The 23,116-nt window shown below is 43.5% G+C and overlaps 1 protein-coding gene across 1 annotated transcript in view; it reads left to right on the top strand.

Moving 5' to 3' along the window:
* The window catches only part of BATF2 (basic leucine zipper ATF-like transcription factor 2), a 59,385-nt gene extending 42,874 nt beyond the window's left edge, over positions 1-16,511 (top strand). Inside the window, exon 3 of the mRNA XM_069207095.1 lies at positions 13,884-16,511. Coding sequence (XP_069063196.1) covers positions 13,884-14,084 — 201 coding nt within the window. The 3' untranslated portion in view covers positions 14,085-16,511. The remainder of the gene's footprint in view (positions 1-13,883) is intronic.
* The last annotated feature ends 6,605 nt before the right edge of the window (positions 16,512-23,116 follow it).

The raw sequence follows: 23,116 nt of genomic DNA, 5'->3' as shown, positions 1-23,116 counted from the left end.
GTGGTTGCTGCACTAGGGGACTTAACCAACTTGATGAAGTGTCACATTTATTATGGTCTTTGTGTTAAAACAATGGACTAGTGTTTGATTCCCATTAACTATAACCAGTAAACTCCCACGTCTTATTCAAACAACGTGCCATCAGCTAAAAATCAAAAAATCAAAATGGGTGTCGTTGCCGGTGCGTGCAAGTCTAGACCTGACTGCCCCAGCAGGCAACCACCCTCCCACTGAGGAAACCAGACTATTCAATCAAACTTCGTGCCATCTCTCCGATGACACCCACACCTCAGTAGCTTGGCCCAAGGGTTACTATTCTCCCCAGCCAACCGAAACGTAACTTGATCAACTCAAAACTCGCCACGTTAGTCGTTTTTGTAGTCCACACCTGTGAGCCGGGGCGCATGCTCGCCAATCCCCTGAAAATCTACTCCCCTCCACATCCATCGCAAACAAATTTCTCGACGCCAGTGCTCGGCACTCCTGGGCACCGTCTTTCCACCGTCACACTTTCTAGAGACAGACAAAAACTGAATTCCCTGTTCGTCAAGCCCTCCACTGCAAAACGACATTTAAGCCGCCTCTCATTTGCCAGAGTCGGTGCATAATTCCCTGGACGTCTGCTCGCCACTTCCAGCCCCAACTACAGAAAGAAAACGTTTTAAAGGCACTGCGCGCCCAACCTATGATGTGCCGCCTTAAATCTCTCCTTATTAAACCCGTGGCCTCCAACTTCCCTCTGGAGACGTGTATTTCAATAACCGAACTTTAAAATAATGTACTGGCAAAATACAGGACGTCCCAGATTGTTTCTTCTGTTTTAAGATAACACATTAGAAGATTGTAAAACATGTATTAATCGAGTATTACATGTTCATGTTTGAATTGGGGATTGCGATACACAATTGTGCACGCTGTGGGCTGTTTCCCTGTTGAAACCTCGTGTAGAGTAAAAAAAATTCTAGGTTACGCATCAAGAATTTTCAATTCTATTAAGGACACGGAGGCGAGGATTAAGCGGTCTCCTTCTTAACTAAACTCCAAACAGCAGCCAATCATATTACAAGAAAAATATTAACTACATGTCCCATGAGGCATAAGCCCAGCATCACGTGGCCCAATCACCACCCATACCCTTTGTCCATAAATGTCATGACCCTTAACGTCACTTCCTCTTTCTTTGGTTACGTCCCTTCACAAATCGTCAAAATCAAAACTTTTCAAACTGCAAACTTGGTGTGATCTGAAGTCCTCTGGAAACCGAACTTCTTGATTGGACCGAAGAAACAGATCCGTGAATAATGCCCTCAGATTAGGGAAGATGCGACCTCAAGAATTCTTCAGATCAGATCCTAAGGAAACAATATATATAATGTAATATCCTGTAGTAATGTAGGTAAAACACTCTTTCAATGATAATAACAATTCTGGGTGGGAAGAAATAATGTCTATTATACAATCAAAACATAATTACAATCATTTGATATTAACAACATTATTTCTTAGGGAGGGATAATCCTCGCCTCCGTCTCCTTAATAGAATTGAAAATTCTTGACGCGTAAGCTAGATTTTTTAAAATTCTATTTCAGGACCGGAGGCTCCGATTATGCTTGTTTAAAGCTGATTAATAACCACAGAAGCAACATCTAAAACAGGTTTTTGATAGAATTTTCTAAATGTGGATTCAGATGACCAGTCGTCCGCTTTCGTAATGTCCTCTAGACGAGAGCCTAGGGCATACGTCTTAGATGCCATTGCGCCCCTCACCGAATGAGCTCCGAATACATTAATGTCTATGCCTGCTTCATTCATTAGCCATTTAACCCATCGAGATAAGGTGGCCGATGAGACCGGTTTAAAAGGTTTTTGTAAAGCAATGAGTAGTTGACCAGAGGTATCCTGTCTAAGAGGTTCTGTAACCAGTTCATATTCTCTCAAACTTTGAACCACACAAAGCTTTGGGTTGTCTGAAAATGCTGGGTAAGATACTGACCTGCAATTAGTCTTTGTCCGTTTGGAAATGTTAAAAGTAACCCCTTCAGGTGAATACACTCTACCTGTTAAGTCCAAGGCTCTGACATCTGATACGCGTTTGCAAGAGATGAGGCATAATAACATTGTTAGTTTGGCTGAAATTTGTTTACGGGAGAGGGAACCATTGTCCGGCCAGGATTCCAGAAATCTCAGTACAATATTGACGTCCCACAGGACGGAATATTTAGTTTGAGGAGGGTTGGATAATCGAATACCTATAAGTAATTTACATACAAGAGGATGTTCACCCACCGGCTTCCCATCTAAGTGAATATGGCCAGCTGAAATGGCTGATCTAAAGTTGACTGTTCTATAAGCTAGGCCTGAGCCAGCTAGTTCAGCCAGAAAATTAACAATCATTTCAATATTTGATTCCACGGGATTGGTATCCCATCTATCACACCAACTAGTCCATCTTCGCCATGCAGATGAGTATCTTTTGTGGGTACCTGAAGCCCAGGCTTGTTTGATGAATGTCGCAGCCTGTTACGAAATTCCTGGGGTGTTCCATATTGCTCTGAAACCTTCCAAGCCATCAATGTTAGTTTCAGTCAAACAATCATTGGATGTTGATGATTCTCTGGGTTCAAAAGGAGATTTGGGCGAGGAGGAATGAGTAGAGGTAGGGTGCAGGCTAATTGAAGGGCAAGTGGGAACCAAGGTTGAGCTCTCCAGCAAGGAGCCACTAATATGATCTCCGCTTTCTGCCGTCTTATTTGAGACAGTACTCTGGGAATCATTAGGAACGGGGCAAAAGCATATCCCTGAAACTTCGACCAATCTTGGAGAAAAGCATCGGTCGCCTGGGCTAGAGGGTCTGGGCGCCAACTGAAGAAATTTGGTATCTGAGTATTGAGGCAGGAAGCGAATAAGTCCACTTCGCACGAGCCCCAAACTTTGGATATCTGTTGAAAAATTATCGGATCTAGTCTCCAGTCGCTGAAGTCTGTCCGGTACCTGGAGTTCCAGTCTGCTATTGTATTCTGGTCCCCTGGGAGATATTCTGCCATGATGGTCAGGCAATGACTGAGGCAATAGTGCCAGAATTCCTTGGCAATTTCGGCCAGTATCCTGGATTTCATGCCCCCCAGTTTGTTGACATACCGCACTGCCGATATATTGTCCATTCGGAGCAGAATGCAGCAGTCCGTCTTTTAAGGAGAGAGGCTCCTGATGGCAAAAGATCCTGCTAGGAGTGCCAGACAGTTGATATGAAGGGTCTCTTCCCAGGTCGACCATCGGGCTCCAGTTACTATCGAACCGCAGCTGGCTCCCTATCCCCAACGACTGGCATCGGACTCTATCACAATTTCTGGGTGAGAGCTGAAAATTGCTCTGCCGTTCCAAGCCTCCATGTGTTGGAGCCACCAATGAAGTTCTGCTTTCACTTCATCAGTCAGGGATCTCATTTCTGAGTAGCAGAGACCCTTTTGGAGATGTCTGATTTTGAGTCTCTGAAGGGCACGGTAGTGAAGAGGGGCCGGGAAGATTGCCTGAATCGAAGAAGCCAGCAGACCCACTATTCTGGCAATGTTCCTCAATGAAATTATCTGGTTGGTTAAAGCAGCCCTCCGTTCTCTCTTGATGCCTCAAATTTTCTGAGGTGGGAGAATAAGAAGGGAGAGTATGGAATCTATCCTGAATCCCAAAAAGTCTATCACTTGAGAGGGAGTCAATAATGACTTCTGCACATTGATAAGGAAACCTAATTCCTGCAGAAGACTGATTGTCCATTCCAGATGAATCAGGAGTGTCTGGGGGTTCTGAGCCATCAGAAGGATGTCGTCAAGGTATACTATGAGTCTGACTCCCTTGGATCTTAGCCGTTCTATCACGGGCCTCAATTTTGTGAAGCACCACAGGGCTGAGGAGAGGCCGAAGGGAAGGGCATTGAATTCCAGCCAGTGTCCCTTCCAGAGGAATTGTAGGAATCTCCTGTGCGGGTGATAGATGGGTATTGACAGGTAAGCGTCTTTGAGGTCAAGACGCACCATCCAATCTCCCTCTATAAAAGAATGTCTCGTAAGAAGTGGATACCCGCCATCTTGAAGTGCCTGTACAAAATCCAGTAGTTGAATTCTTTGAGATTTAGAACTAGACGGTGACCTCCCTTTTTGTCCACGACAAAAATAGGGCTTAAGAAGCCTGTTGGGTGAGGAGAAGAAAATCTCACCGCTCCTTTGTGTAAGAGGTCCTGTACCTCTGAGTCTATAAGTCTGATCTGCAAGGGAAAAATACATTTGTGTTGGAGGGGAAGTTTGAACCGGAGTTCCTATAAACTCTAGGTGAAACCCAGTAACTGTCTGTAGAACTCAGGGGTCTCCTGAAATTCTTTTCCAGTTTTCTAGGAATAAGCCCACTCTGCCCCCAAGCCGTACTTGAGAATAAGGAATGATGCTCACCTGAATAACTGGATTCTTGGATCGCTCCCTGCTGACCCCTGCGGGGTCCTCGTCTGTATCTGGGGCATTCGCTGCGGTTGCGAGTTGGGTAGAAGGTGGTGTCCGATTGGTCAGAGTACCAGTTGTTTCTCCCTCTCGTGTAGGAATATTGAGAGCTTTGGAAGGATCCTCGGCCGGTCATACGCCCTCCAAAACGTCTGGCCCTGGTAAAAAGGTTTCTCTTGAACACTTTTCTTAAGCGATAAGTGCGCCTTATCTAGGGAAGAGAAAGTACCGCAAAATTTTGCTAGGTCCTTTATAAAGGACGAGCCAAAAAGGAGGCCATCAGCCGATGGGCCAGCTTCGGAGGTTGCTAGGTCTGTTAGTTTGGGATCGATCCTCATAAGGATAGATTTGCGGCGTTCCGACGATACCGCACAGTTTGCGTTGCCCAGTAGGCAAAGTGATCTCTGGGCCCAGCAAATCAGGACATCAGTATCCACAGGCGTATTTGATTGTTTGGCAAGGTAAGCCATGTCAAGGATTTTGGTCAAGGGACCCGTGACATCCAGAAGCTTATCTTGGCAAATCCGCCATGATCTGTCTAAACCCTTTTTGGGATCTTTGCCAAATTTTCTCATGAATGTGACCATAGTGGGGTCAATGTCTGGAGTGTCTGTAACCTTTTCATCTACATCAGGTCTAGGGCATTCAGCCCGAAGGCGTGAGCGGACCTCCTTGTCGAAGCTTCTTCTGACATTGTCATGTATGTATTTGGCTACTTCAGGAGATGGGGTCCAGTTGGAGGCTCTAGGGTGCATGATCTGGGTGGGGTCAAAGTCTAGGGTCTTAGATGAGGCAGATTCTTTCCTAGGTTTTTTGCTGGGGATAGGGGGTCCGAAGCGTCAGAATCACTGGAGTCAGAGTTGGAATCTAAAGAGGATTGAGAAGAGTCTAGGTCTTTAGAATTACTATAATTGGGTTCGGTTGAGTGCTTTTTAAATAATTTGTTAAATGCATCACCATGAACACCAGTGATCGTGTTTTCCGCCTCTTCTAGGTTCCTGGTTTTGGCTTTGCACTTAGATTTCTTCTCCTGAGAAGAGGATTGAAGTTCGCTATGCCAACCCTGGGATTTGGCGAAATCAAATAATTGCCCTGAAAAGGGTCCCAAAGCTTTCACCAGGGCGTCATTAACAGATTGTTGCACTCTGTTATCAAGGGCTTCCACCAGGTTTACCTCTAGTTGGTTGCCCAAATCATCGGGATAAAACCCAGTCTCATTTTCACTCCATTGAGCCATATTTGAATTTTTTTGAAAAAGCAATAGGGGGAGTGTGAGCCCCAGACAGGCTAATTGGCCCTATTATAAGGTGGAGGGAGCTGCCTGTAAATTACACTCTAGGCAATGCCTTTTTTTATATTTTACAACCCAGTTCTATTTTGAACTGGGCGTCAGGGAGCAGAGAAAGGTTTTGGGCAGGTAGAATCCGGCTGACAGGCGCTCCGCGCGTTCGGGAATTCAAGCCGCCTCATCAAAGTGATGAGATCGGCTTGAAAAACGCACGCGCAAAGCGCGAGCGTTGCCAGGGAAAGGGGACTACACAGTTGCTCCCGCTCCAGCTCCACAGGGCGTCAGAAAAAACAAGTCTGCTGAAGCCGCGCGCCTAAAAGGGGAAAATAAACGGGTTACTGCGAGCGGAATCGCGTCGCTACCCAGAGTTGTAATTACGCTAGAAATATACAGTAATACAATATCATTAACAACATTAAATATACAATTAACGAAGAATGAATATAAGTGTCACTTATCTGCTGCGGAGCAGCAAAGAAAGAGGGAGTGACGTTAAGGGTCATGACATTTATGGACAAAGGGTATGGGTGGTGATTGGGCCACATGATGCTGGGCTTATGCCTCATGGGACATGTAGTTAATATTTTTCTTGTAATATGATTGGCTGCTGTTTGGAGTTTAGTAAAGAAGGAGACCGCTTAATCGGAGCCTCCGGTCCTGAAATAGAATTTAGGGAAAACGCTGTGTGGATTCTGTCCTAATGTTCCCTCATATTTATGACTACGTGCTTCGTGTCCGAAGGGTGCTGGGACGTGTGCAGTGAACCGTTTCCTGCAGAGAAGGGAAGTCGTGGTTAACCCGGTTTGAACTTTTGCTCTCTTTATGGTTTCTAAGACAGAAATGGAGCAGCGATGAGAAGAGCGCGCCATGTAAACAGTTGTGCTGTGCAGGCGCTGAATGCTGGTTCACTGACTCACGTGCACACAGAATAATGAGCCACGCCCACACCACTGTCTATCAGTCTTTTTAAAAAAAAATATATATATTATTGGCGCTATACAACAACTTCTGATCTGATAGCCCAATTGCAAGTACCCCGGGAGAGGGTGCAATATATACACCCCCCCCCCCCCCCCAAATCCACACAACGCAAATAAAATGGGATAACTCTCGGATTGGAATTTATCAGGCACGATAAATAACACCTGTTATGTATTTTACCACAAAATGCTTTAATTAAAATTATATATTACAGACCACGTAGAGGCCGCAACGGACTGCTTATGTCCACGACAGATGACATTGTCAAATAACATTAACGAACTTCTCAGTAATTTCGGGGTCAACTTGGACTTAGTTATTTGCCAACCGGAGAACTTTTAAAGCATTGCTTCTAAAACCGTAATCGGCAATTTTTGGTTGGTCAAATTAAAGATATCAGTCAGTTGTCAAATTACTATCGTTCTCAGACTCGCTAATCTCAACACAGATTTTTTTTTCTGTGGGTAAAGGTTACAACTGAATTTCCAGGAGTAAGATAAATTGAGAGATCAATAGTCGTCAGGGATCATTGGACTGAATTCTTGGAGAGCCCTGCAACGTGGCCGAAACATGATCGTTTATTCAGGAAGCACCCATAGGTTACCGTTGTAGCTGGATTCCCACCGGTAGAGAAGATGACATTCTTTAAGACAAAAAGGATAATTAACTGCTTTTCATTTCATTTCCGACCCGGCAGATAATATTATTCACACAATAGCATCAATCCTAAACTCTTCCACTTGAATTTGGGCTACATTGCGAGCAATTGTCACTACAGAGCTCTGTTTTGCTTATTTCGACTCGAGCACAGACTTATATTTATTTCAGGCGTCTCGCTAATGAGAAAGAGCTGTTTTGCCTGGTATTGTGTTTTATCACCTGCTGAATGTGCCTTTTGTACTACCGCCTGTGTCTCCAAGTTGGCATGCACTGATGGGTTTTGAGTTTAATCTGTTTCTGTTTATGGGATGTTAATTTTACTTTTATGAGTTTAAGAGGAGACTTGCTACATTTGTTATTGAGTTAATTATACAGAATTCACGTACACAGTGTATACATGTTCCACAAACCTGAATATTACTGTTTCCACTGGGACAAAATTGAAATAAATAAATAATGGAGGAAAGAGGGGACACATTGCCTCAAATTAGTCTGGGTCAGACTCCTCAAGGTTTTGCAGAAGTCAAAGCATGATGCATGGTACGCTGTCGCAAATGGTACCGTCCAAGACCACGCATTCGCTGTCTTGTGATGTCTCCGGTTTGGTTCTTTTCCAAGTGTCCCTTTCAGGTTCCCTGCTTTTGTATAAAATAATGCGTTCTCAGCAGGTAGCAGCAGGGCAAGATTACCCACAATACGAGCATAGTGAGGTGTGAGATATGTGAACCTGGCTGCCATTAATCCTTTTGCAGCAGCTATTAGTAACAGACAAAGGGGAGGCCTGGTATATGCTAATATGTGCAATCAAAACTACAGTCCAACCATTCAGCCTTACTGGCAGGGTTCATGGAATTGCTAAAAGTAGCTCTGTCTATATCCTCCTCCCTTTATTATCTGGGGATTATCCCTCAGAAATGCAGACAATACACTTCCACAATCTGGGAAGGAATCATCACCCCCGTCTTGTGCAATGCCACAACCTGGGCATTCAAATGGATCTCTTTTTTTGCTTCCATAATTAAAACTGTGAGCCATACTTTAAGGGTGAATACCAGAAGACATCCACTTCAGCATTTGCAGAGTCGCCGTTTGGTGTTTGCATTATTTACCATGTGTACTCCCTCATGTTGCTATGATATTATGGATACTGCTTTTTTTGAGTAGCTTAAATCTCTCGTTATTTCTTAGTATATGTCCACACGTTACTTTAGCTCTTGAGCTGATCGGTTGGGAAAGACTATTTGCCTAATTGTAGTGCTTGTCAAAAGTGTTTGTTTCTTTCTTCAGCTTTGCATCCTCAGATCACATGCAGTCTCAAAAAAGCCTCCTCTGTATTCCCTTGAAAATTGACCTTGACTTAAAAGGAGAGGAAATAATCGTTTTTTTCCCTCTAAAATGACTTTCTCCTAACTTTCATTCTTTTGCATGCCTCCCCTCTTTGAGCATAGTCTATTCTGAGTCCCATGCATGTTCACCTTAATCCCTTTTAGTTTATTCTGAAAATTACCCACTCTTCTAAAAAACCACAACTTCTCCTTTTAAAGTCATATGCCTGCAGGCTAATATCGCTTCTCCTGTAGTACATCTACTAACATTGCGAAACGTTTGCATGCATTTGTCTACCCTGTTCCACTAATGAGCACACCTAACTTCCTTTAATTTAATCAAAAACTAAGATTTGAGTAAATGGATGGAATGTTTTACTTCAGACCACAAGACTAATCCCAAAAACACTAACTTTGGGTTCCGGGACCGCATGTTGCGGTCATAAAGCACTTCAACTGCTTGTCCGGAGTAATACGTGTTGTATAAACACAAATACAATACTCATGGCAATGAAGCTTTTTGAATCCGCCCTTGGCGCATTTCATCAGTTTTCCCATATCCCAGAAATACATGTGCTTTTACATAAGTGAAGAGGTGTTTATTTTCTTGTGATCTGGCGCCATCTGGTGTTTAGAATCTTTAGTATCTTTTTAAACTGTTTTGTTTCAAGTCTTATTTAGTATGTATGGAAGTTACGTTGCCCTTCTTCAGCACGGGCATTCTTCATGAAACGAGTTGATTTTTAATGTCCACAACGTTTTTACTTATTTTTTTGGCTCTTTCTTTTTCTTATTTTGAAAGGTTATGTTTTTTTTGCCAGAAAAAGAAACGGTTTGATGGAAAAAGCACAAGTAATCGTTCTAATGTTAAGGTCGTCACTTCAGTGGTGCATTAGTAGTTCCAGGACATTACACCTATAATTGTAATAAAACCACATTCTCACCTTTCAGATAGTATTCATCCACACATGCATGGAGCAGTTATCTTTCCCCACCCAAGACCCGTGTCCACCGCTGCTGCCATATCACTCCCATCTCTCTACTCAGTCAGAATGAATGTCCCACCAGCTACAGGTGCACACCACCACCGTCACATAGAATGCACTTAGCCACATTAGGCAGTGCTGGTAGTAAAACATTTCCATGTTAAAGATACATTTTCACTACGCTTACATTATTATTATTATTTTTTTTTAAACACCGGGTTGATTATCAGTGTGTCTAGCATGCTCAAGGAAAATGGACTCCCAATGAAATGCCAGATCCGCTCCGCCTGCTGTTTGGACATGAGTGGCTTCGAGGGGTGCACATCCCGCAGTTGCCCATGTACTCGTGCCCCTCGTCTCGTCTGTGATCTTGAGGTCACATACCGACTTCCAGGACATGGACGTATTACGTCTTGCTAACCAAAGAGACGAAAGTTATCTTTACATGACATGAGACAGAAAACAAAACGTGTTACTTGAAAATCTTAACTACTCCCATAAACATTAAATGTAGGCTAATGTTTTGCGCCTCTTCTGTTGGAATATCTCCCATACAAAAACGAGATGTTTGTTGGGAGAAAATTCATGCTTAATAGTGGAAGTTTTTTTGTTTTTTTTTTTGCATCCGCATGGGTTTAATGGCTTTCATGTAAGCTCCTGTTATCAAACCGTTGTGTTTTTTAAATTTATTTTTATTTTTATAAATGGTATCCTGAAAAGCTGCTATTGTCCAATACATGCACACCTTAGCTACCCAATACACATTAAAAGGGATCACAAGTGTATTTTGACTTTCTGAACAATGTAACGTATTCTTATTATTTAGGACCCGAATTGCAAAAACGTCCCCTGGTTTAACTAGAGATTTACACCTTGATATAAACATAATTTCTGCTTGTGCAAGCTATCCTGGTTATAAACTGCTTAAGACAGGTGTTACTCTGAGAAAGATATGAATATATGTTCCTCCAGTTTGCACAATATGCCCTTTCCTGGTAAAGCCTGATTTTTCTTGGCGGTCCCAGGGACGAGTAGGAGGTTTGGCCATGGAAATCTTTGCACGTGCGGTGAACACCCGCTCAGCAATAGCTTACTGGTGATTCTTTAAATTTCGTAAATATATTTTCCACACGTCTTAGCGCTCACAAGTTGCACTTAACAAGTGCTGGTGCTTTAAATGTGACCATGCGACCATAAATTACTGCCATATTCACGAAGGGATTTGGGAAGAAAATACGGTAGGTGATCGACTCCCGAATTTAAAAAGAAAGTGCGTCAACTTTACTAATCTGGCTAACACGATACTATGAACTCAGGCTGTTGTGTACCGTTTCATTAACACCAAACACTCAAGCCTGTTCTTTCTCTCACCGATACGTTTTGGTATTGAGGAGAGTTCAGTAAAAGCCTCAAAACAGTTTTTTTTTTTTTTTTTTTTTTTCTTTTTTTAATATCAATCTTAAAGTACGACTGCCGTAAATTAGGATTGTCGTCAGTCTGGCCCTAGAGCCAGTGCATGCCTGCATTCATTGTGAAAGGGAATGTGATGATTTAAATTCATAGGCTTCCAAGAACCATCCCCACACTTGCGCGACGACGAATTAGTATACATTGGTCTTTGATGCACCTCGAGTACCAATAATTTGAAAACAATGTATAAAAATGCTGGCTGTACCTGTAATCTGATACCAATTAATGCATCTCCCTTCATATGCCTAACAACCACATCGTGGTAATTGATATTTGTGGAGGTCGATATTCTGACATGCAGACCTTGACACATTAGTAAAGGTCATAGGTTCTGAAAAATCTTCTGCCCGCTCTCGAGAGCACCGATCCTGACATCATGTGTGCTACCTGTTTGAGCTTGGTGGTAAAGAAAAATTGACCTAATGGAAATCTTGTAAAAGGCCAGAGTCCTCTGTGCACTCTATGCTTAAGACACATTAGCACCGCGAGTAGGATGCGGGGAGTTGGCCAGCCAATAAGAATGCTACCCCTTGCGAGCTACAGCCACCTGCAGTTGCAGGCCGGCAAAGGCATTATTCTGTTGCTGCGAGTTTCCCTCTTCTCCAGGGTGCGGTGTCCCATTGCCCCCCCGTTCCCTCCCCCCCCCCCCCCCCCCCCCCAAGCTTTGTCATCAGAAGCCACCCTTGCTTCCACTTTGCTAGCCCTTCCCCTCCCTTGTCAAAGGGGAAATGGAAGGTTTAAGAATCTCAGAAAAGTTATACAAGATGTCCTACTGTTCTGCACATTTGGGTCTTACATGTCCACTTTGAGTTCCAAGAGGAGGGGCTCGCACAACGTGAGCGCAGCTTCTGACCAGAGCTGCAGCAATATTCCGGGGCACACAGACTGTGGGCTGAGGGTGGGATGAATTCATCGCTCAGGAGGTTGGGAGGGGGTACTAATAGCCTTAGTGCCTTTACCTGCAGGGCGATAACGACTGGTAATTACCCTGCTTCATTTATGGGCCCTCGCCTGTGACTTGGACCATTGATTACAGGGAGGATAATTGACAGCGTTTTGACTGTCAACTGTGGGCAATATAGCTAAATACGTTCTGTGTACATTAAATGGAGTCACTTGGAGTTCAATCCAAATCCAAGAGGGCAGACGTCCAGTGGCCCTCTAACTATCTTAAAAATCCGCCATAGTTTATACACTAAACCAACAACCCGCCCAGACCGTGCGTTGAGCTCCAGTCGCACAATTTCAGCTTGAGTGTTTGGTCTTGCAGGATGTAGTCATCGCCAAGCTCTAGATTTCAGTTTTCCGTGCAGCTGAGGAAGTGGTCGTAACTCAATCCATAAGTGAAAGTAGGAATCATGTTGGCCTTGTAGGCGTGAACTTACATATAACTTGCCGAACTTACGGTTAAAGATAGCTAACGCATTGCTAAGTACATTTGGGGTACCTCTGGAAACCCTTCATCAAGCTACCTATACTAGTGCAGCCCAGGTGTGTATGGAAAACATTCTAGTCTTTCCAAAGGAAGTCCCTCTTGTTAGCTGAGCCTCTACTTGTTGAAAGAGAAACAGGACAAGAGATGGGAATTTCTGAACTCATGAGGGCATCCTCCACAGGTTGCAAAGAAGGCAAAAAATCACTGACTTTGAATGTATACACATAACATCATGTGACCCAAGTACTTTATTTTGATTAAATAGATGACCCCAACGAGGATGGAAATACAAATGTAAATTATTTTCCGCATTTGAGGCTCTTACTTCCCACACACCTAGGAAGATGAGAGCAGTTGAAGCTCCCTATCATAGCGGTTTGGGTCTAGCATTTCTAAAATGGACCAACCCTACAGTAAAATGAGGCCTACACCAAGACATGATGAGGGTGAAATAGCAAATCTGTTGCCCTAGGAATGTTAAAAGAACACCCAGTTCTGATTAACAGATCAACATGATAGCCCTGTGGCTCCTAGATGGAGCTCCACCTTTAAACTCTGAGCTCTAGGACCAGAGCCTTCGCAGAGTTGCGATGTGGAGGCCTAGAAACATATTTACAGAAATCTGATCTTGGTAGATAAGGATAAAACAAAGTAGGCAGACAGTTGGCATACGTTTGTAGCGCATGTGTGATGTACATACACATGGTCCACATTTGCTGTTAAAAGTACAGGAGCCCCAAATTTTTCTTAAGGACCCGTCAGTAGTGCTGCTTTATGACATGATGGTCGAATATCAAGATTGTCTAGTCTGTATTCCACCTCCTACTTCTTTCTTCCACCAAACCACACTTCCTGTCTCTTTTTCTCACTCTTGCAAGATTTCTTCATCATTGCCTACTTTCTTTATTACTGGTTTCCAATCGTATTTCTTCTTCCTCCCTTCATTTTCTTTCTCTCGCTTTCTCTGTGTTACAGTCTGATGATGAAAAATACGTTCCTTGACCCCCATAATGAGTTCTGGTGCCTACTACCTTGGGTCACAGTGTAACCAAAAAAAAAAATTAAGCTCTATACTGCTAACATTTTAAAGCAATATAATTGTTTTCTTGCTCATGAAAGCAGTAAGCTGAGTCCCCTGTCCTTCAACCACTGTAATTTTCAATTAAGACTGCCCTGTGCAAATAAGATATGACGACAAGAGAACTAATGCAGTTAATTACAACTAACTTCTAGACTTCCTTGTTTTGTTCTGGCAGGAACATGAAAGGCTGGAAAAGGATAACGCTGCCCTGAGGAAGGAGATTGCCCAGCTGACGAAAGAGAGGAGGTTCTTAAGTAAGGTGATGCAGGAGCATGAACCGAGCTGCGTCATGTGCTGCCCTGACGTGTACCTGGGCCTGCTGCACAACACCCACCCTCTGTGGACAGATGAGGGGCTCAAAGTAGCTGCCAACTGAAAGCCTACCTTATCAGTGGAGGGCAAGAAAGTACAGCCTTGACCTTTGTGTGGGTTAGGACTACTTATTGTTCACCTTAGAAGATCAGGCCAAGCTTTATGCCGAGTTGTTCACATGGTGCTCAGTGCATTATGATGCCCTACTTTATCAGGGCCACAAGAAAGGAACTCAGCGAGTGACTGTGCTCTGAGGTTTACAGAGGTTGGCGAAGATTCCTGAGACTATGAAACATTTTCAGTGACCTTCTTTACCACCTTGTACCCCTGACGGGGGAGGACGATATGATGGATCCACCATCCCATGGGTGCTTGAGGTTGTACCATTTCCATAGTCACTGTGTGTAATACACAAGCCAGTCAGTTGAATTGTTAGTTTGACACTGTAGTAGCTGTCCCAACCTCTGCATTCACTGTAATTCCCTTAATGCCGTGCAGTTTTAGGGCCTGATGTTTAGTTTGGTGGTAATAAAAAATCCTCTATTACGGGTGAAAATACTAAATGCTTCTGGTGAAGATATTTCTGCTGGAGGATTATCTTCCAGCAGATACTCATCCTACTGAGGATTTTCCACATTCATCAGGAATCGTAAGCTTTATTGTTACCACCCTGCTTTAAGATTACCCCTTCGTATGCGCGTTGGATGGAAGTTTTATGACTTAATAGTGGATTGCATTGTGGTGCTGGGCGTAGTTGGGGATGGTTGACCTGAAAGATAGAAGTTTGGAGTGCGAGATCTCTTCTGCTGGTGTTAGGGAACATAATGCTAGTCTGCTGTACAGAAGGTTTGAGGTGTAACCTCCGATTGCAAGCAAGCTTTTAAGCTCTGAGGCAGGAAGGTGGCATGAAATTGTTTAAGATCCCAGTATTGACATTCTAGGGAAAAGAATGTGAAACATAATATAAGTAGCTGAAGGACAGAACTGCTCTTCAATTCAGTTGGTGAAGTTTGCCTCACAGCAGCCTGGTCTATGGAAGTGGTTTATTAGTTCAAAGCTTATGACTGCCTACTCCATTCGACTATGGCACCCTGTAAACTAGAAAGGTTTTGCATTGTGGGATTGAGTTTGCACCAGACACCTGTCAATCTAGAGACTTTGAAGCAGGCCTGCAGGGTCCCAACTATGTCTGGTTGTGTTGCAATTCACTTTCATCGTGAGCTCTGATTGCTGTTTGCATTTTATATGTCTGATGACAAAGGAGAGCCCAGTCTTTACACCACCATTTATACCTTGGAATTCTTGGTGGATCCCTTTCTCACAAATATTGAACAAACAGTATTTGTAAAATATATCGGCGAGTGGTAACACAGAAATGCATAGTTTGGAGCATAGCTGTGACTAAGGATGAGGGAGTAAAACATTTCTAAACACAATGGCAGTTTTGCATCAGTGCTACCTGTTCATTTTGCAAACTTCATGCCTTTTCCTCGAAGGAAAGAGTCTAAAGGCAGTAGCCACTGTGACACGCAGTGTTGGGCCCATGTTTTGGAAGGATCTCCTAGGTGCATCTGAATACTGTTGCTGGGGACTTCTCCAGGTTGCATTGGGACCATTTTAAAAAAACATCAAGAACAGAAGTATAGGGAGCCATGATAAGGTTATTGAACAGCTGGTGACAAGCCAACTGTTGTCCTGTTATATTATGCAGTATGGTGCTAAAGCCATGTCTTCAAAATCAACCATTACTATAGTATGGCTCTTTGATAGGCATGTATTCTGTGGCACTCCAGTCCATGTCCTCAAGTTAAGACCATTTTACAGGCTCTTTTGGACCTCCCTCCAACATCTGAAAATGTCTGTCTAAACTGATCTGAGAGGAACACAAACTAATTGACATGCATCCTATAATTGAGAAAAAAAGACAAACAAAAAGAGTAGCACCAAGTTAGAGAGTGCCAGATAGTGTATCGCAAAGCGAGAGTCCAAGGGGATATGTCCCGACTAGTCCGTTCGTGGTGCTGCACATTCTTCAGTGATACACTGCATCTGCTTAGGGATCTACTAGCATTCAACATATGGGGCTGTGGTTCAAAAAGAACATTTGTGCCCTGAACACCCAAATACCCACACATATTGTTTTTCCAACTGTGTTTCAACATCTGGTAAAAACATACTGGGTAGTGTTTCCTGCAGTGATGCTAAACTGCCAAATTCATAATGAATCTTTTATGCACCCAACTTGCTATGTTGCAGGGTGTAAATAATCATGATAAATGACAATCTAGTCTGATTTAAATATTGTCACCTGTATTGTAATCTCACAGATAGACATGGATTAGAAGGCACCAGGTGAGAAATCGTACAATATAAATTCTACCTCACTCCTTTAAAATGTAATGGAACCATATATACTACCTGTGTATAAAATTGGTACTTCAGCTATGTATATAGTTACTGTAAATATTGTATTAAAAGTTATAATATTTATAATTGTTGTTCTTGTCATTTACCAGTTGTCAATGGACTGTTTAGCTTATTTATTTGTATTTTTTTAAACATTTTTATAATTAATGAGAGAGCTCCTGAACGCTGATGGATGTGTTAGTACAGAGGTTCTTAACCTGTACCCCTGGCATTCCATAAAGCCTATTTGAGTGATCTGTGCCTGCTTAGAAAATTAAATAGTATTAACAGACAAGTAAAATTCATATAAATAAAGAAGCAAAATGTAAAGATCTATAAAAGTAAAGAAATTTGAAATTGGAGGCTAAACGTTAAGCCAGTTTCCTCAGATTGGTTTGTGGGAGTAGTGCATCAAACAGAATGTAGTATGAACGATGAGTGGCCTCAATTGAAATTAGAAAAGCTCCAACCTTCCCATTAAAATGTATATATATTTTTTTTATATTTGGGAATTGTAAAAGAAATATTTTATCATTTGTGTATTTGTTTGAATGCTTGTTTCTGTATTTTACGTGTATTGTTTTGCAGTTCAGATCACTGAAAATGCTTAGGCCAGGATCTCGGACTCCCAGTAATGACTCAGTGGAGTCCCTGGTAGTGATTAAGTGGGGGTTCACAGAAGTCAAAAGGTTAAGAACCTCTGTGTTGGTACATCAAACATTTACTTTTGACTGTCATGGTTGCTTTGCTAACATATTTGCCACCACCTTGTTTGGTCCCACTGTAGCCAATGGGAAACGGATGTAGGAGAGCAGAGTGAATCCTTTTTAAAATTCTATGCAAAGCTAAACGGCAGTACTTTCTCTCAACATTTTTCTTGCTAAGTGTTTGTTTCTGAGAAAGTCTGTAATTGTTTTCGTTTTGGAACAGGAAATGTAAACCTTTTTCAGAGATTTAAAATTTTTGTGGAAACGCAGACCACCTTGTGAAAAATCAGTTGCAGAATCACTCCAGAGATTGACCTAGAGAATAAAGTGAATTGTGACCTGGATGATAAATAGGTCAAAACTCGTGAATGCATCTGTTTCAGATACAAACATAATGACAATCAAGAGCAGGTTTATGAATGGTGAAAGGCCATATATTTGTTTCAAAACTCTTCTTGGGCATTCCAAACTGCCTATTGGACGTGCATCAGGAGGGTGCAATAATTCATCACTGAACAGTTGCATCCCTGACCTGGAACGCCTGCTGTGTGGCAACACCAGTTGTGAGAGTGACAGATAAATCTCTGCTCTCTGGTTTGCCTGTTGAGAGAGAGATATATATATATATATATATATAATTTAAAAAAAAAAAAAAAAAATTGTACACTCTTTTGACGTTTATCAGCCTCAACTGTTGTGTCAGTGTTTTGCTGCTTAGAGGAATTTGACTTAGATGTTCAAGGGATCTCTTAATTGATACCATCACTGGAACTCTTGACGCAACTAGTAAACATAAACTTTATTGTGGTGCACAATACACCAGCATATGCTACTGTCTGGGATCTGATCTCAAAAATCTTAATTTATTCTGATTTAAGTATTTGTTGTGTGGCTCTCATATAGAGGCTTTATTGTTTATTTCAGTTTCTGAATCTCATAATCCACTATTTTCTCATAGCAACGGTTAGTAACAAAACTGATTACCCACTGTTCTGATGTCATAAAGGCGTTCCAGGTGAGCCTGACAGCCTGTCAGTGCAGCTCTGCTTATCTGTGACAGCAAAAAGCACAGCTGCAGGAGGAGGAAGGAAGGCAGGCAGGAAAGGATGGCTGGTAACTTTAAAAAAAAAAAAAAAAAAAACCTTTGGAAAAGGGATACATAACAGAGGCCATATTATGTATGGCTTCCCGATTACTCCTGCCGCTGCATAGCAGTTGAAAGCAGGGGCAGATGAATTTGGGGTTCATATATAACAGAAAATCATAGATGTGTAAAAAGAGAATCACTCCGAGTTCTGAGTGTTATCATAGACCACTTGAGCTTCGCTCTCCTTGACCGTTTGATGTCCGTCTCCACCCTTCTATGAAAATCATCCCTGTAATTCCAATGTTACCCATAGATAATTCTATATGGTTTCGGTTGTACTACTCAATATCGACCTCCAGAATATTGTGGTACAAGAATATCAGGGACAGACTATCGAATGACAATATATCAAAAGGTCAGGACATATACAGAAGTATAGATTTACTATTCCTAACTTTACATCTGTGTAGCTTAAAGATATGAAGTATGTAGATACATATATGTTGAGTTAGGTGTAGAAAACCTAGACTTACCTAATGTTTTTTTTTTGGGAGGGGGGTGTCTTCCCGGTATCATTTGTCCTTGCTATTGTGTCCCTTCAAAATTCTGGGATCGATATTCAGGGTGCGCACCTCTGTTGTGCACCCTGTTCATTTCTGAGGTTTGGTTAGGTTATAGTGTCTTTGAGTTGCCCATAAGAGAGCCATCTAGGGTAGAAAAATAGGAAGCAGTTTTCTTTGCCCAGTCCTGCTCTCTAACAATCACCTACAAAAAGCATCTAGAACGTTTCCTTGTTTGATAACATCAGCATGGCTTTTGTGTTGTATTGTGATATGGTTCACTGGATGGCCCTTTAAAATGGAATCCATTGTTTCGTAGCTTTAGATTTTATTTACCTCCCTGCTTCCTTTGGGGCACGGGGGGGAAGCTCATTGGCTGGTTGACCATGATTCCTTTGGGGTCCAGGGAGAATCAGCACATTGTCTGGATAACCATGGTTCCTTAGGGATACAGGAAGAAGCAGCACATTGACTGGATGACCATGATTCCTTTGAGATCCAGGAAGGGCAGCACATTGGGTGGATGATTTGGGGTCCAGGGAGGGCAACATATTGGCTCGATGACCATAGTTAATTAGGGGTCTGGGGAGGAGCAGCACATTGGCTGGATGACAATGGTTTCTTTGGGGTCCATAGAGGGCAGCACATTGGCTGGGTGACCATGGTTCCTTTGGGGTGCAGGGAGGGCAGTACGTTGGCTGGATGACCATGGTTCCTTTGGGGTACAGGAAGGAGCAGCACATTGGCTGGATGACTGTGGTTCCTTTGGGATACAGGGAGGGCAACAGATTGGCTGGATGACCACGTTGAATGTTATGATGAAGAGATTAGGGGATGCCTACACATTAAACGTTGAAACAAATATAGCAATGGAAAGGTGCGGTACCAATACAAAAGAATCAATGGATGTGGCCGCTTTGAGGTTTCTGACAGAATTGGGTGAGAATTTTTTGTTTTGTTCATGACAGCAAGGTATTGTTCATTGTCACCGTTGTATGTCTTTCGCAATGGCCACTCGTGTGTCTTTCTCCTGGGCGCTATCAGACGAAGGCGATCCATGGCGCAGCCGCACAGTCTTGACAGCTCCATAAATGAAACACGCAGATGTCAAGAAGATGGCGTCGGTATGAGGCTTTAAATGTACCCGAACAGGAGCCACACTTTAGTTGAAGTGATGCCGGAGTACAGGAGGTGATCCAGAAATGTATCCCAGTGTCAGATGCACTTGAGACGGTTCAGAGGCCACGCCAAAGCTGTAGGTAACAGAAGACGAATATGAACCAGCTGACTCTCGCAGCAGACCGACAGCGTTGCAATGAAATATGCCAAGACCGTTTCAACTCTGGCCAAAGCAAGCTTTAGCTGCTTTGCAGGGCGTATACCGTCCAAACCTAACGAGTGGCCACCGGTGAGCCATTAGTAGTGTCATTCATGAAATATGAATTTTGAGTGTTCACTGTCATTTCTCTAGTACTACCTTTGTACTAGCCTCCATGGGGAGGGCACGCCTGTTTCTTGGTGCTCTTTAGAATTTCCACGGAAAGTCTATATTTTACATGGAAATGCATTCTCTGTTATGAGGTCAATAACGGGTACCTCCCACGAGGGGGCAGCAAAGGCACTGTGTTGAGGCTGGGTTGGCGATTCGTAGGCAAAATGCACTTATGCCCGTGGTACTGAAAACCCTTAACACTGCTCCAGGGGAAGGTGTGCACTGTGTGTGCTTCGGATCAGTTATGAGGAACTGCAGCTTATACTACTGAGTTACCCTTTGTGCGATGTGGCATTTGCACGGCAAGCAAAAACCCCGTTTAGTCTATTGAGTTATGCTTTATCAGTGCACAGCTGCTCAGTAGTTCCATGTCATGGGCGACTCCTTCATCCTGTCCGAATCAGAATAGTTTTTTAAGCACCCATTGTCACAAACAAACATGCACACTCGTCAATCAATGACGAGGATGTAGCAGCAAAACCCCACCTGACCAGAAGGAAAGGTATCAGAGTAATGGTCAAACTAGATTGGGCAGTGGTGGGTGTATGAAGGCCAGCCTGGCATGGGTTGCTGACAAACCCAGATGGCTATCCCTGATTTGTGCTGAGAACCAGACCCTGCTGTTGCCAGGCTTTTGTTGTGGCACCTCATCCCCAATGCCAGCGAGGCCTGATCCGTAGTGCCCGGGTAAAGTTGTTGATATCACTGCACCGCTTCGCCCCCCCCCCCCACCCCCCCCCCCCGACCCCCGTTCCGCCTCCTATACCTTATGAAAAGACGGTGGTCCACTTCCCACCTGATCCTATGTAGGTTTTCTTACATGAGTGTTGAAGCTCGGCATTGCCTTCTTTCCTTTGCTGCCCACCAGAGCCCCTCTGTCGCTCTACAGCCACCAAGCGGTAAAACAAGCGCCCCTTCGAAACACTGACGTATGTCGGTTAAAGCAAAATCTGAGTTAAATGCTTAAGGGATTATACTTTTTTTATATGAATTCTTTTTATTACATTTATTACAAAAAAGAACACCCTGGCAGCATACCACAGTACATCTCGAAGTCACCATTCGGAAGTAGCAGAATCTCTACTATCACCCCTGAAACCATTACCAGCCCCTCACATTGCATCTTGCTCTGCAGTAGCAGCGGAGGCGCATATGCCACCTCGGTGTTCATTTCCACTTCCCCCGTATTTTGGACCATTTAGCAGGGCAGCATCTACCCTCGTAGACAACTTTCTCTTCCAACATTAACCAATCCATGTTGTGCTCCCATTCCTGAAGCTGACACACCCGGTCCGCCTGTTAGTCTTTCAATATTATGCTTGGCCACCACTAACCCCAATGTCATCCAAATGTGGTCCATGCGGCCCAGATCAGTGGGGGTCCCAAATATTTAAAAGAGTTTTGGGGAGGCGTCTATTATTCCACCGCAGATCCCGTAAATGCAAGACATTACTGCTCTCCCATAACTCTGAAAATCATCGCAGCTCCAAATCATATGAAAAAATGTTCCCTCCTGACTACATCCCCTGTGACAGAGTGTAGACCGCGTTCTACCTAGCCTAACCATGGTAGTGCATGCATAATAACTCCTGTGCAGGACTTTCAGTTGGACTAAGCAGAACCTGGATCTGATTGCAACTTCCCTGGGGATGTGAGTGCCATTCCTCATTCTCCATACCCTCTAGGTCCTTCTCTCATTGCGCCTGGAGCTTAATAAGGGCATCGTGGGAATATTTGAGTAGTTTTTGAGAGGTGAGGGAAATTGCCTTTCAGGGCATATATTAATCAAGGAGCCTGTCTTCCAGGTGCGGGGATTTAGCGAGCTCTTCTTCCCTTGGCAGCACCCTCATCGGGGCATGGCATATTTGCAAATAGCAAGAGGTCTCAGTACTTGCCAGCTGATAGTCGCTTTGTTGGTCAGCCAATGAGATTACACGCCCATGGGCCCACATACCTCCTACCTTTCAGAGGCCAACTAGTTCCCTTGTTAAAGCCCGCTTGTGTGCCCAGCTGTGCAGTGTCCCACAACAAGGTGGCCTGTGATTTTTGTCTCACCAGCCTAGTTCAGCAAGTGCCATGTGCCAAAGGGTAATAGTAACTACTGTTGGACTCGGGAGGAAGGCAGGCCGCTGTTTGCCATACATAGCCTTTAGATAACCTCCTGGGTGCATACTGTGCCTATCTGGCAGGATGTGGACCCAGTGATTAATTACAATGAGTTGTGCTGCCCAATAGTATTTTTGTATGACAGACATAGCAGCACCCCCATTATACCAGCCTCTGATAAGCTTTCTAAAGGATATTCGCACGGGGGCCACCATTCCAGAGGAGGGCACAGGTTTCACTTTCTATTGTCTGGAAATAAGCAGTAGGTACTGGGTAGGGAGTATTGTGAGGTGCGTTTAGGAAGCGAGGCAGTGCCATTCTATTGAATAGTGGATTCCTGCCAAGTAGGGCCAAGGAGAGCGTCTTCCAGTGCTGTGTATCTCACCACCGCTGCACCAGAGGAGGTTAGAGCTGTAAAGTATTTCCCGGTCCGTGGTGACATAAATTCCCATGTAGCGAAACCCATCTGTTGTGACACGAGCCATACACTCACGGGGTAATTGTCAAGTTGTTCCATAAAGAATGTAAATATGTGACTTGTCCCAATTGATGGTGTAGCCAGAGTAGTGGCAGAACTGGGCAAGTATGCGCATTAGTCTATCTAGCATGAGGGTCGGTCTGAAATAGAGAGTCAAATATTATCAGAATAAAGGAAAATCCTATCTTTCCACCCTGCCTTCCATCACAGGCCACACACTGGGGGGGGGGGGGTCTTGCCTTATCCAGGCCAACAGCAGC

Source organism: Pleurodeles waltl, chromosome 9 (assembly GCF_031143425.1).
Source record: "Pleurodeles waltl isolate 20211129_DDA chromosome 9, aPleWal1.hap1.20221129, whole genome shotgun sequence".
NCBI classification, from domain to species: Eukaryota; Metazoa; Chordata; class Amphibia; order Caudata; family Salamandridae; genus Pleurodeles; species Pleurodeles waltl.
Note: the sequence above shows the minus strand (reverse complement) of the source record. Positions and strands in the feature narration are given on the sequence as shown.